Raw genomic sequence first — 14,011 nt, 5'->3', positions numbered from 1 at the left:
CTACCGACACTCCCCGGCGCCGCTGCCGTTCAGAGTGGGGGCGCTGCCTCGATTAGAACAGCGGCCCTTCTATCAACGCTCCCTTGAGTGCCGAACACGAATTTGAAAGTAAAAAGAAAACATTAAGACTCTTGAGCTTCCCGTATAACGCGATTGCGTTGTTATCAGGCCGCCGTGGGGAGTCACGTGTGGGCAGTGTGGGGTGCCAGTTTGCTGCTTATCGATAGCCACCACCGCCCTCCACACACCGGGGGAGGGGATGCCAGTTCTGCACGCTGACATAGCAGCTGCTCAAGCAACACCAAGAGCGATGCAACAGAGCTGCACAGCAAAAATGCAAACACGCTGTAGCATGCCCCATATCTCGTTTGTCTGTCCTTTACTTAGAGTGCCATGTTTTCGTTTCGATTCTAAGTCGACCTTCCCCCCCCCTTCCAATTGCGATTTTCAAATTTTGGAAAATAGGTCGACTTACAATCGTGTAAATATGGTAGGCTGCTTTGTATGTGAGCTGCCAGCGCTTGCGAGCTGGAAGCACCTGTACCTTGCATGCTCCTGCTCAGTTTACATGGCTGTTGTTGTGCTGGTATGTGTACTCCGAGCATGGGAGCCTGAAATATTCATGGCAGAGATAGAAGGCAAGCATGAAGTTGTGAACAAAGGCAGTGTACACGGGTTAGGACTGGCACTGCAGAAACTAAGATGTGGCACAAGCCTGCAGTAAGGGATGCACATTCTGACTCCCTGGATTTAATGCTTGCTCGTTGTTAGTTCATGGCGGGTCCAATGGGGGCCCCACATAAACCTCTGGCTGATCGCTTTTTTTAGATTTCACTGCCTTGATCGAGATATCGGATCATTGTCATTAAAAACATTGGAGATGTGCGGTGACACACATGATACTCAAGTTGTCATGTCTCATAAAAATTCAAGTTTTGACAGTTCGAGTCAACAATGGCTATTATTAAAAATCTCTCTACATGGAATTTGCCTTTGCCCGGTTAATAACTTGTAGCTGAATTTCTTCTCGACAGCCAAACAGTGGCTATGACAACTTGGATTTCAAGTCCCTTGGGACATATAAGAACTTCAATATGATAGCTGCTTGTTCATGTATCATTCACACTCTTAGGGGGCAAGCTGGTGTAAAAGCTAAAGTGAATTAAAATGAGGCAAAACTTGTTTTTTTTTATGCCCCTACGACCTGAAGTCAGAGTTGACATCACATCTATTACTTGACCGTGAAGACCGAAACAGCACGAGAGAAGCTATTAAATTCCCGATTGTTTACCGGGTTTGGGAGCATACCACATCTGTATTCGTGCATAACATCTCTGCGTTATTTCCAAGAACTCACCCTAAAGCTTGGTGTCTGTACTCCTTTATGGCGTTTCGTTCTTGAGAATGGCTCGGTACAGTAATCCTAACTAGTGTTCACTTTATGATAGTTTTGCTGGTTAGACGGTGAACTGTAGCAGCCGTAATCTGAAATTTAATTTGCAAGGCACCGCTTTGTCTTTGTCTTCGTATTGCAGGTTGCAACTCGTCTTGCTTACGGTACTGCCCTGGCTAAGCTCGGCACCAACAACAGCAGAGTTGTGGCAATGGATGGCGACACCAAGAACTCTACATTCTCAGACAAGTTCAAGAAGGCTCACCCAGACAGATTCATTGAGTGTTTCATTGCTGAGCAAAACTTGGTGAGTGACATGACTTCTCTTGATTTCTTCAAACAAAACTAATATTGAAGTACATATCAACAACTTGCATGGTATCGATGTGCGAACTGTCTTTGAATGCTGAGATATGCAAAGAAAAAAAAAAGCTCTGTTCACTATTTTTTCGCTTTTTTTTCTGCTGGGCCACCTTTTGAAAGTATTTGAGCACTTTCTAGTTCTACGGTTCCCAATCTTCTTATCCTTGGGGAAACCATAATAAGTTTGTATAGATGCTGAGAACTCTCATTTCTTGACTGCCATCACTGCCTGCCTAGCATGCATGCGAAAGAGCATGCGGATGCATGAATGAAATAGACAGTATTGTGCACCCATGTAGGCATCGTGCAGGCTGTGGAGGTGCTAGGCGATGCGAGATGTGGTGGCCATAGGATGATATCTCTAATTATCCTAGGTTTGAATAGGAAATGGAAGAAACTAGTGGGGTAGAATCACCCCTGAAAGAAATGCCCAAATTCAATTAATCACTGGCTGTAAAGAAAGTCTGCTATAATTGCAGTTTGATTAGCCCTAAAATATAATGGATAAAGGAAAGGTTGGCTTGAGTTAAAACAGGAATTCAGTTATTTGGGGAACTCAAAGGCACCGAAAGTAACGAGAGGCTTCCATGGAACAAGTTTGGTCCAAATTACTGGCAGGTGCAACTAAAGTTATGGTGGTCGGGTATCACTTATCCTGGATGGTTGGAATACTCTCTTGCACATTTTGCTGTGTGCATATGTGCAAAAATTCTGCCTATTCAGTAAACTTTGGGGAGTTGGAAAAGTCTAGCCAGTGTTCACACGCTCCCCCAATTTTGTGCCCACAGGTTGGTGTAGCCATTGGCTGTGGATGCCGAGGAAGGACTGTCCCTTTTGCAAGCACCTTTGCAGCATTCTTCACTCGTGCCTTCGACCAACTGCGAATGGGTGCCATCTCTCAGGCCAACATCAAGTGTGCCGGTTCTCATGCTGGGATCTCTATTGGTATGCTTTTCCACTGGAGCATTGGGGTTCGTAATTAGGTGGGTGCCTCAGTTTGCCCAAAAACAGTTAACGTTTACTTGTGTACAGTAGTAATTTACTTTGTTTAATTGCTCTCTCTGATGTCGTAGCATTAAGAAAACTTGAGAGCAGTGCACAATAGCTAGCGTTTGGAATTAACCTAACAGAGCCACTCTTGCTGTAAAGTTATTGTGACGAGTTGCATTCCGGCTTCACATTTTGATTTGAAATCTACATGTTTTTAGGCATTCAGCTGTAAGCTTGGCAGTAAGATTGCTCATTGTTCTGGTCTAGCCGGTGCTCTTATGAACGTATTGCCACTGTGCAACATGTCTGATACTTGTTTGTTCTCCCTTTTCCTCCTGCTGTTTACCAGGTGAAGATGGGCCATCCCAGATGGCATTGGAAGATCTTGCCATGTTTAGGACAATTCCCGGCTGCGTGGTCTTCTACCCAAGCGATGCAGTGTCCTGCGAGCGTGCCTGTGAACTGGCAGCCAACTACAAGGGCATAGTGTTCATCCGGACATCGCGCCCCAACACTGCTGTCATTTACCCCAACAACGAAAATTTCGAGATTGGAATGAGCAAGGTAATCAGTTGTGCAGATATATATGTGTATATATATGTCTATATACTTTTTTTCACTCTGCAGTGGTTGTTGGGTTGTTACAGGTCCATCCCACCCTTAAGTGTTTGAATCTGGTCTTGCATTCCAGTTGCATCAATACTTCCAACTAGCATTGACTGAAATTGCTTCACTGCAGAACTCTAGTAAACGATATTCACTTTGTCTTCTGTGGAGTCTAGTACAGCCATTCCAGTTACAAGATCTCAAGTACAACATCAAAATAAAAAAACGGCTTGTCTTGATTTCTATGAAAACATCTTCAACGAAAATCCGCCTGGTTGGGTTCTTGAAACAATAGTTGAGAGAAAACTGCTGCCAACCAATATTCTATTTTGGTTGGCGTCTAGTTCTAATCTTGCATTTTATTTTTGGATTGAAGTACTTGTGCAAGCTTTGGACTTATCATATGTTACAGTACTGCTATTGCTGTCGCTTCTTTACTTGGGAGAGAGGCAAAAATTCTTGCAACCTTTTTAGGTGAGGCAATTAAAAGGTCTGCGTGCTATGGCATTCCACTCTGGCTTAAATTGCAAAAATCTGAAAAAAAATTTTTGGAAAACACATTTTGTATCTATGAAATCTTTCTAATTATATCCCGAAAAACTTTCAAACCAGCCCAGAAGTGAGTTAATAAATGTTTGACCGTAGGTAGCAAAAAAACTGGCTTAAATCTCCTTGGCAATGTCGGTTTTCCCAAGTGTTTTTTTATCCGACTGCCCTGCTTGCAGAAAGGGTAGCACGACAATGGCTTCAACTTTTCATGTAGCTTGTTGGAAAGGGTTCCTTGCAAATTCTTTTTGCATGATGTTGCTATATTTTTTCTTTTTTAATCTCACTAACTTGGCATGGCAATACTGAGGGCATTATGCAGGCATGGATGTAACATTGTGTACAAAAATATCGGGCTACTAAATATATTTGGATACTTTCACTGCATCTGCCATCCCTTTGGGTAAAACACCTACCAGGTATTGTTCTCATGCCAGGCTTTCTAGCATTGAAGCATATAAAAATGTCAAAAGTACTGAAGGTATTTCAGTTAATATTTTTATTTAAGCATTCAGTGGAGTTTGCAGTAAGCATGCAAATTTTCATTGCTCTATGCGAAAAAAATAAATTTTAGCTCCAAAACCCGTGCCCCCCCGCTTAAAGCGCCACTGACCGGGGGTCTGGACATTTTAGACAAACAAGCCCACTGCATAGATGAGGCATTGGAGATAACCTCTGCAAAATATTAGTTTTGAGCGCCCCGAAAAGCAGCAAAAATTCAAATCTCAGCCCGTATGCTCTTTCCTTCGAGAATCCAACATCCTCATCTTCTAATCTGGTTCCTGAGCCTTCAAGTTGACGTCATCTTGAAAATCTTCGTGAAAGGCATTCCATTGCTGCGTCGTTCTGTCTGACGGGTGACAGGTCGGCGTAGCCAGTTCGTCGCACCGTCTGCTCGTTGTGCGCACGCTTTCCGTAACACCTTCAGTTTTCGCACATGCATACAAGCCCCCCCACAAAAACGATGTTTAGTTACTCGTGCCAGTTCATATATGCTTCGACGTGTTCTGTGCATGTGCCGTGTCGTATGTCTTAGAGCAGTTCTCTCGCACACTCGACCGCTCCGCACACACACTTCTTCTCACTCGTCCATCTTGTCTACACTGCCATTGACCTGGTTTTTCTGGGCCCCGTTGAAAGACATGAACTTGGGAGCAGAGAAAAGACACAAACACATTGAACACCTAAGCACACACTGAGAAGCGCAAACACAAACTTGCATTTCCAAGAAATGCCGGACTGTTCCCGGGTCCACACTTCGCTGTGCGTTTCAAACAAAAGCGACTCCCGCCGCTCTGGTCGTAAAACGGTAGGGAGGCCTCACAAAAAAATACATGCATGAAAAGGAGGCTCGTTGATTGGGCATGTCGCTGACAAAAACAGATGTACGAAAAGATGCGCTCTCTAACAAGTTGAGGTGGTCCAACCGACCGTGTCACTCAATCATTCAGTGTATGGGGAAAATGCAACGACGATGTTTTATCGTTGGATGTCCATGCAGCTCTAGAGTTGAACCACGATCTGGCACACATTGAGAGAAGATTCTGCCTCGAGTCGTGTCTGTCTCCCAACGCATTGGCCTTCCAGACGTAACGGTCAAGAATGTGGTGGCTTACGGAAGACACTTCACTTTGGAAGACTGTGTCCACGATCCAAGGCTACTTCCTTGGAAGCCGCATCTGAAGGAGGCTGGGGCGAGGAAGGACAAAGAAAAAAAATTGCTACCAAACACCGCAAGGAGACCCATGGAGCAAGCTAGGTTGTTGTGAGACCCCCGGCCCCCATGAAATATCCTGGGTAGCAAAAAGCAAGAACAGAATTCTTTTCAAGGCGGGGCTGTGATGTAGACACGTAACATACTCTACCAGACACCATGCCTCCTGCTAACATCTGAGGAGGAAGTGGGAATTTCCCTTGCGGAGCCTACTCGACAAAGCAAGAGAGAAAAATCTCGGGGAGAGAACGGAAGGAGAGGAGCATGGCGAAGTAGCTTGATTGCGATGGCTGTAACTATGCTATTAATGAGTCGTTTAAAAAACATTTGTCCCTGCGCCTTCCTGGGGATGATGCCTCGCGACCAGAGGGTGGTCAGTGGTCCTTTAATGTCTGCACAATGTTGCTAGTTAAGACGGTGGCATGTTTGGCCCGTGAAAACTTGTGCTCATTTATTGAGTACCTATGCAGCAGTTGAGTGTCAAGGTTTAAAATATCAAAGGTTGAAGCTGTCTTCAGTGACATCCAACGTTGGGCCAATTAGTATGAATTGTGAAACGGCACGCAAACAAAAAAGGTTTAGCCCAGTTCTATCCTTTCGTATTTAGCCTTTTTTTTGTGCACGGTGTTTCAGGATGAAAGCTGTATTTACTTAATGATCAGCAGGTGGCAGTTCTGATTATCTGCATTTCCTTTATTACAAAAGCCTCATTGCAGGAATTTCGGCTGCTGAGTTAGTAGCATCAGTCCTTGGTCAAACTGAAACTTGTGCACAGCAGCAGCAATCAACACAGTGGTAACTGCTGTGCTCTATTTTGTTCATTTCACATAGGCAGTAGCCCATTGTTGCCACCCCCTTTTCTAGGCTTGCATATACATCAATCACTAATGTGGCTAAAATCACTAAAGTATTACGCATGTTCCTATGTAATTGGTGCATCTCGCTGATAGATGCTGTACTGTCCTGCTGTTTGCGCAAATAGTGAGCTGATTGCCTTGCATAATTGTTCACAATTACCTGCCCCAAGATTGACTAACATAGTCAATCTTTTTCTGCTTGCTGCTGCTTGGACTTCTGCGAGGATGAGACATTTGAATGGACAAGTTGCATGAGTGATTCTTGGCATTGTTATAGTGCATTCACCGTGGTTGGGTTAGAGCAAATATATTGAAATATTGGCGTTCTGCCAATAATTCAAGTACTCAAGACTTTGAAGAGGGCAGATGGCATCTTAACAAATTTGCCAATTTTGTACAGAAAGTCTGTTCCCTAGGCTACTGTGGTGCTTAATTCCACCCAGGGCTACTGTGGTTTTGCTCAATACAGAAAGCTTCAGGGCTTGATTTTCTTTCCAATTGCCTAACTTTACACACTGTTTTAAAGGAACATGTTGGAATAGCTTCAATGCTTGTCTAGTGTGACGTTAGGCACCGATGCCAATGCCAAGAGTCGCGCTACCATTTTGAGCTTCAGTGAACCCGTTTAGAGCGCTGAAATCTCAACAAAGCTGTTGTTCTTGCAGGTGGTGCTTAAAAGTGGTGATGACAAGGCTCTGCTGATCGGTGCTGGCATCACCCTCCATGAAGCTCTGAGTGCAGCAGAGACCCTCAAGAAGAGCAACATCAATGTGAGGGTGCTGGACATCTTCTGCCTGAAGCCCCTTGACCAGAAGACCATTGTCTCAAATGCTAAAGAGTGCGGCGGCCGCATCGTTGTTGTCGAGGATCATTATCCTGAAGGTGGGTATTGGTGCAGGCTTTTAACTGTTGCATGCTTCAGTTTGCTTGCTTTCTGTTTAAAAGGACGCTGAGAATAAATGGAAGTTAGCCTTATCGGACTGCTGCGTTCAAACGACAAAGATGCTACTTAACTGAAAACGCTGCTTTCATATCTAGCAAATAACAAAATGTGCATCACGTTGAAATTTACAGCAACTGGTGGTAGGCCAACCTTTGTCATAGTCGCTGTATGCCTGGCAGTTCAGTAGTGCTTGTACTTGTGTGCAGTGGCTCGGGAGATTTCTTCGTCGAGTGAACCGGTGTAATCATTTCAGGCGACGATGTCTAGATAGCTGTGCATCAAATGACTTGCTGCTGCAAATTCGCACAGTCTGATTAAGTGGTTGTTCGAAAGCTTCTGTTATTTCCAGCCTCAAATTTTGCCTTATGGAATCAATTAGTAATGCAGTCCACATTCAGTCTAGTCCATGCAATGTTAATCATTTCCAAGGTGTCAAACAGCAGTACGAACCAGGATGCTAGCATATGGTATATCAACTGCTGTCAGCATGCGCTGGATGGGCACCTTGAGCCTTTGATGCCTCTATCCAATGGTTAGATCTTGCACACCACATTCAGTAGCAAAAGAGCATGGCGACCGCAGACTGTAACAACAGCACCTGGCGTGTCTCACAGTTGCCAAGCACAAGCAGGACATACCAATTTTTTTTTTCCCTGTCGAGTCCAAACTCAACTAGCTACTCGGCCAAGCAAGTCCTGTGTAATTGCTGTTGGTCTTCTAAATTTACTCTTATTGGCATTCCCATCGAGTGAAGTAAGTCGTGCATCATTTCTGCAGTTCTGCCATGCCTTTAGCATATGAGAACATAGCTCCCAAAGCAGAGACTTGTGAGACTTGCTGGTGACAGCGGAGCAGTTCAGTTTTTCGGCACTGTACACGTCCTGCCTATTTTAATTGCTGTTTTGGGGTACTACGTTCTTTCCAGTGGAAAGGAGGAGGCTGCCATGGGGGCCAACAGATGCTGTTCGGTATCCATGCTCTCGGGAACAGATTTTAGACAGCGGGAAAAGTTTACTGTGCCTCCTCGTCCACTCTGCCAGAGTGGTGTTCGTCATATCAGATAGTGCCATTGCTTTAATACATATATTTCGATTGTATCACTGCCCTCTTTCATAAGGTGTGAGTGTTCGTTATTACTGCGGCTGCCATAAGTGGGCTGTACTGCATTTCCTATCAGTTACCTTTCATACCTGAAGCTCACCAGTTCGCATCTTTCTTCTAGGTGGCATTGGGGATGCTGTGAGTTCGGCTGTGGCCCAAGAGAGGAACATAGTGGTGAAACACCTGGCAGTGCGTGGAATCCCTCGCAGTGGTCCGTCAGCTGCACTGCTGAGCATGTTCGGAATCGATGCTGAGCACATTGTCAAGGCTGTTCATGAAGTTCTCAAGCTCTGAACAGTCGAGTAAATTCCATGCACATTGATCATTTGGCACAAAGTTGAATATTCCAGTTGCATTAAAATAACCCATGTTTGTTGCTGTCTTCAAATATATATTTTTAATTGGAGCTTTGCTTGTTTACGTCTAAAATGTGCATTTTATATTAAAATTGTTCATTTTTTCAATTGCGTAACATTATTTTGCAATCTGACCTACTAGACATCGCATCAAAAGTAAGTGGAAACCTGGCATGCAAACCTGGTGGCATCTGGGCTGTTAGTGTCTGGTAGCACAGTATGTTGGTACAGAGATGCTCACCTGTAGGTGCAGCATGCTTATTAAATTCTACGTGATGCACTTTGATGTAAGTACCATTGACATTTCAAGCCTGATGCCCTCTGCAATTAAATCTGCTTGGTTTGCTGTAGATCCCGCTAGAAAAAAGAAAAGGTACATTCATAAGCAACTGTGCCAACTGAAACAAATTTTTGAAAGATAAATAGGCAAACATTCTTTGTTTCTTTCAAAAGTCTTGTTTGGTCTCTGCAACGGAAGCAGAAACTAAAAAAAACATTTAAAATGAGCACAGATGTTTATGGCTTGATACCTGTAACAGTTTGTCACCTTTGCAACTCATTAATTTGGACTCGAAGGAATTGGAATTCCAGTTATCAAATGCCCCGTGGCACATGAAAAGAATTGCCGAATATGCTCTGAAGCTTTGTCAGGATGCGCCATTGCACCAACAGTCCCTGCGAAGCTTGCAGTTTCGGCTTGCCGCTAGTAAAACGTAAGCAACCGGAACACACATGTGTTGGGACGGCAAGACTGCATCTAAAAAGAAAATGAAATTACCAGGCACATGCCAGTCAGTGTCAAAACTCTCGCATTGGTTTCAGGGCAGTTTAATTTAGAGATTCCCTTTTCTCGATTAGGGCTTGCTTACTGTTTAGATCTCTCCTTCAGTGCCAACATCAAGAGGCATGCCGCAAGCCTGAAACCACTGAGTTTTACTGCGTAATCTATATATTACAATACTTCCCAACTACCTCAGTCAACTAACCAGTGCCCTTGGACCTAACTGAGCAGCAGTAAAGTCTGTGCCCCATCGTAGGTATGCGTGATTTTAACAGAGGCAGGCAACAACAAGCGCCGTGCAGTTGGGATCGGACGGCAGGCAAAAGCGCGGTCGATAGCTCATCGCCGCGGTTTGCAACGAAGCTCGGAAGACGAAACTACGTGGCCACGCTATTTTTTTTTGGCCTAGCGGCAGGTGCCTTCTGGCCATCACGTCTTCCGTTATGCGCACTTCAGAGGTGCACGGGCTTCAATATTTACTGTCGCTTGCCCTGCTAGTGACACCTCGACTCGACCCACTTCTGAAACCGCAATTGGGTTTTGACCGGAACAAGATGGCGGAGCTAACGCGAGAATGGCTGTGTAGGCGACATGATTAGTGTCACGGCTGTGGACGTCAAGTATAATAATATACAAGACACCTTATGGAAGTATCAAACAAGAAAATTGGCAGTGACTTAACATGGCTAACCCTCGAATTCAGCGAAAAGTAAGCACGCTTGCTAGGCGTCTGAGGCTCGTCCATGGCAGCTTCGCTACACGCTCGCGACAGCCGTTCTATATATAACCACGTGGCACATGGTAGCACATGGTCTTGGAACACCCCCATCGGATATGTCATCGCGTGGCTTCACATCACCCCATCGGCTGTTTTTAAGATCAAAGGTCGACCGAAAGGTCACCCAACGTCAAAGGTCATGGTTCGACGCCATAACTGTACCACATACGCTCATACATGTCTAACGTGGTTGGGCTGAAGGTCTTTCAAGGTCATTCTCCGGTCTACGCGACGACTGCTTTACCTAGCGTAGTGAAGCTTTTCGCTCCAAAAAACGTGCCTTTTCGCCGGCCATCGTTTTCATCAAGTGTGGTGTGCTGATAAGCCTACCTGTGGAATTTCACATCGTGACCGATCCCGATCCACACGGTTAACATAATTATGCAGCTGTGCTACGTGGTGTTTTAACTCACCGCCATAAAGCGCATGAAATATTAATGAAAACGAACAACCAAGAAATTCAATGCGCAGTATGATCTGCAGCTCAGTAAACTTACAGTACCCTCCCCCCCCCTTTAATAGTCGGTCCGTAGCCTCTATCTTCCCGGCATGGCGTCGAATATACCAGTATATTATACTACTACTAGGCACTGTAGTGCAGGGTCGCCAGCTTTCCCTCCAGTTAATAGACACCCTTATGACAGTATACCCACACGCACGAGCCGTTGCCGAATCATGACCGCCACGCTTGACAGCTGTTCGAAACGAACAAGCGATAAAATAATTAAAATAAAAATAAAACAAAATTTTATTTTAGATTTCCGATCACAAGCGCAAAAACATGTGGAAGTAAGGTTGACGTGTGCAAGATGTTCTTTGTTTTAAATTTATGTTTTCTGCTACTTTTAGCGGCTGCTTTAAAAGCTAGCGGCAACATTGAAACAATTGTTGTCCTGTTTGGCGCCTTACATGAAGGCGGTTTACAGAGAGACGAAGCAAGGGACGAAGGATAACGAAGGCGTTTCCAGCCAGCGTTTCGATGACGGGCACACTATTCTTGCTGCCTAGTTCCGGAGTTCTCTCCAACTGCGTAAGGTGAGCCCAATTCACTGCAAAAACTTTCACAGCGAAAGCCATAATAGCTTTGTTACAAGCCATGTAGGGGGACAACGTCAGCAGTAACGCTACGCGGGCTGCTTTTGTATTTTCTCACTGCGCGGTTCAAGTGACCACCTACAAAGTGAGCCAGAAATGCGTCTTACCTTTTCTCAAAGCCAAGAGAATGTTTAGACCGCCAATAAGATTCTGTCTAGCCTTATTCGCAGTCTTTACCCCGCCGCGATGGCTCAGTGGTTGTGCTCGGCTGCTGACCCGAAAGACGCGGGCTCGAACCCGGTCGCGGCGGTCGAATTTCGATGGAGGCGAAATTCTAGAGGCCTGTGTACTACTGTGCGATGTTAGTGCACGTTTAAAGAACCCCGGGTGGTCGAAATTTCCTGAGTCTTTCACTATGGCGTCTCTCATAGCCTGAGTCGCTTTATGTTAAACCTCCATAAACCAAACCTTATTCGAAAGGAAAGACGCCAACTGGCTCACTTTGCCTGTCGACACCTCAATCGTGCCGTGAGGGAGAAACACGAGTGTGTTCCAGTGTATTCCAGCGTGTTTTTTCTCTCGCGGTGCGGTTGAGGTGTCCACCGGCAAAGTGAACCAGTTATGCGCCTTTCCCGTCCTCAAATCCAGCGGAGGGTCTAGACTATTAACAACGTGGTAAAAACTGCGAAGAATAGTGTCTGGTTCGCTGCAAGCAAACGGGCCCTGGACTATGCCGGGAACTCCCCTCACCTCTTTTGTTTCACTTCTTCAAACTGCCTGCTATCCTATATTTCCGCTACCCCAGCTCAGGTGCCGCCGTTTAGTGATGGCAGATGCCGGGGTGAGCAAACATCTTTTACCTTCCTTTTTGTTATTTTAAATAAATAATCACTATATACTATGCCGGGAAGTATTGACAGGGGGCAGGCCATGATGCAGAACAACGCTCTAGCTGAATCGGGGCGTGCGTCTCTTGTGGTGCACAACGCTTTCTAGTCCCGTCCTTCCCGGCCGCGGCAGCCGCCTTTCGACCTTCCGCTTTCTTAGGGCTGCGCTACTGTTCGCGCTTCGAGCCTCCGAGTTATGCTGATTCCACGGATAGGATTTAATATGGCGGCCTCCAAGTGGTTGCTATGCTAACCGAGGTGGTTACATAATGGAATAAAATAATAGACGGCAGCGTGATGCCAAGCACCACAACTCGAAACTAATGTACGTTGATCCCGCATATATATCCCTGTCTGGCACGCGTCAAAGTCTGGTCACTTAGTCCCGACATTCGTGTAAAATTAGTGGGCCAACCGTTTGCCGTAGAATATTCTGGCTGATGTCATACGATTCAGCGTTCCGTGCAGCATAAACTTACTAGTAAAGTTAGAGCCTAGCTCGCGGCAGGGATTCGAACTGGCAGCCTATGTTAGATGTGTTAACACTCAGTTCGATCACTACCTTAGCATCTACTCATTTTTTGTCACTGTGTGATTCAGGTGTCCGCCCACAGAATGAGCCAGTTATGTGCCTTTCCTTTACTCAAAACCAAAAGAGGGTCTGGACTGTGAATAAGGTTAGAGTAGGAAAGAGTAGGAACTGTACAGTCTTATTTGCTGCCTGCAAGCGGGCTGTCCAGTCAGTGAAGTGTGCAGGGAATGCAGTCGAACAGAGTGGAGACTGCAAGCGGGAGAAGGACGAGTATGCAAGTGAGCGTAGAGAGAGACGCCCAGCTGGACAGTCGCCTGTGAAGCGTCAAAATGTGCCTGCAGCTCCAGACATCTCGGCCGCTAATGGCAGTCAACCTGCGCTGATTAATGCGGTAAGCTTAGGTTCACTAATTTTCGTGATGAACCTAAGAGTAGAACCTAGCAATCGAAGGTTTAGTGAGCTACGAATGATGTATACACAAACCTCGACTGCAGTGTCTAGCAGCCAGGGCTGTTCATTTGAGAAAAAGGGCTATTCAGAAAGATTTTTAAGGGCCTTTGGAACTGGTTAAATTTGGATTCAGTCCTTAAATTCCTTGAGAAATTTGTATGGGTCTGACTGAACTAGCTAGCTCTTGAAGGAAATTTTTGCATGGGGACGAAGAGCTCAAAAACAAGTACCACTCTCACGAAAATACATTTTTGGTGAGGTGAATTTGACGGGATCTGCCGATATTTCAAAGCCCACCCTCCATCCCTCGATCCTCGATCTGTTTTCCTGTGGCAACTTTTGCAAAACCTTAAACATTAATTCAATCCGAACCAGTGGTGCTGTTCAATTCAAAGTGGCATCACACCTCTATTTTGTTTTATGCTTCACACCATGTAGTGCGTGCTCTAACGCCATGCCTTGTGAAAAGTGCACTTTCAGCTGACCTGCCTTGAATTATCTGCATTGAGGAGAGTGCGTATTCTTCCCAAAAAGTACTGATGTTGCTACAATGGGTAAATCGGCTCAGAATGGTCAGTTGGAAAGCTTCAAGCACATCGGCAGAGAACATGCATGTAGCAGCAGCACCATGACAAATTTTCATGCTTACTGAAAAAGAACTGCCAGAAATGCATTCGTA

The 14,011-nt window shown here is 45.3% G+C and overlaps 2 protein-coding genes across 5 annotated transcripts in view; both read left to right on the top strand.

The window, feature by feature from the left end:
- Window positions 1-8,977, top strand: part of LOC144098815 (transketolase) — a 30,291-nt gene extending 21,314 nt beyond the window's left edge. For both annotated transcript variants that reach the window (XM_077631703.1, XM_077631702.1), the window contains exons 7-11: window positions 1,536-1,700; window positions 2,545-2,701; window positions 3,096-3,310; window positions 7,135-7,351; window positions 8,635-8,977. In XM_077631703.1, the coding sequence (XP_077487829.1) occupies window positions 1,536-1,700; window positions 2,545-2,701; window positions 3,096-3,310; window positions 7,135-7,351; window positions 8,635-8,807 (927 nt within the window). In that variant the 3' untranslated portion in view covers window positions 8,808-8,977. The remainder of the gene's footprint in view (window positions 1-1,535; window positions 1,701-2,544; window positions 2,702-3,095; window positions 3,311-7,134; window positions 7,352-8,634) is intronic.
- Window positions 8,978-11,306: 2,329 nt separating this feature from the next.
- LOC144098813 (uncharacterized) overlaps window positions 11,307-14,011 on the top strand; it is a 31,116-nt gene continuing 28,411 nt past the window's right edge. Inside the window, exons 1-2 of one of the 3 annotated variants that reach the window (XM_077631700.1) lie at window positions 11,316-11,463; window positions 13,107-13,273. Coding sequence is in view for 1 of the 3 variants with exons in the window: in XM_077631701.1 (XP_077487827.1) it covers window positions 11,408-11,463 (56 nt within the window). In the remaining 2 variants the exon portion in view is untranslated. Of the gene's footprint in view, window positions 11,464-13,106; window positions 13,274-14,011 lie in introns of all 3 variants that reach the window. The other 2 variants (XM_077631699.1, XM_077631701.1) reach the window with 2 other exon arrangements.

Source organism: Amblyomma americanum, chromosome 7 (assembly GCF_052857255.1).
Source record: "Amblyomma americanum isolate KBUSLIRL-KWMA chromosome 7, ASM5285725v1, whole genome shotgun sequence".
NCBI lineage: Eukaryota > Metazoa > Arthropoda > Arachnida > Ixodida > Ixodidae > Amblyomma > Amblyomma americanum.
Note: the sequence above shows the minus strand (reverse complement) of the source record. Positions and strands in the feature narration are given on the sequence as shown.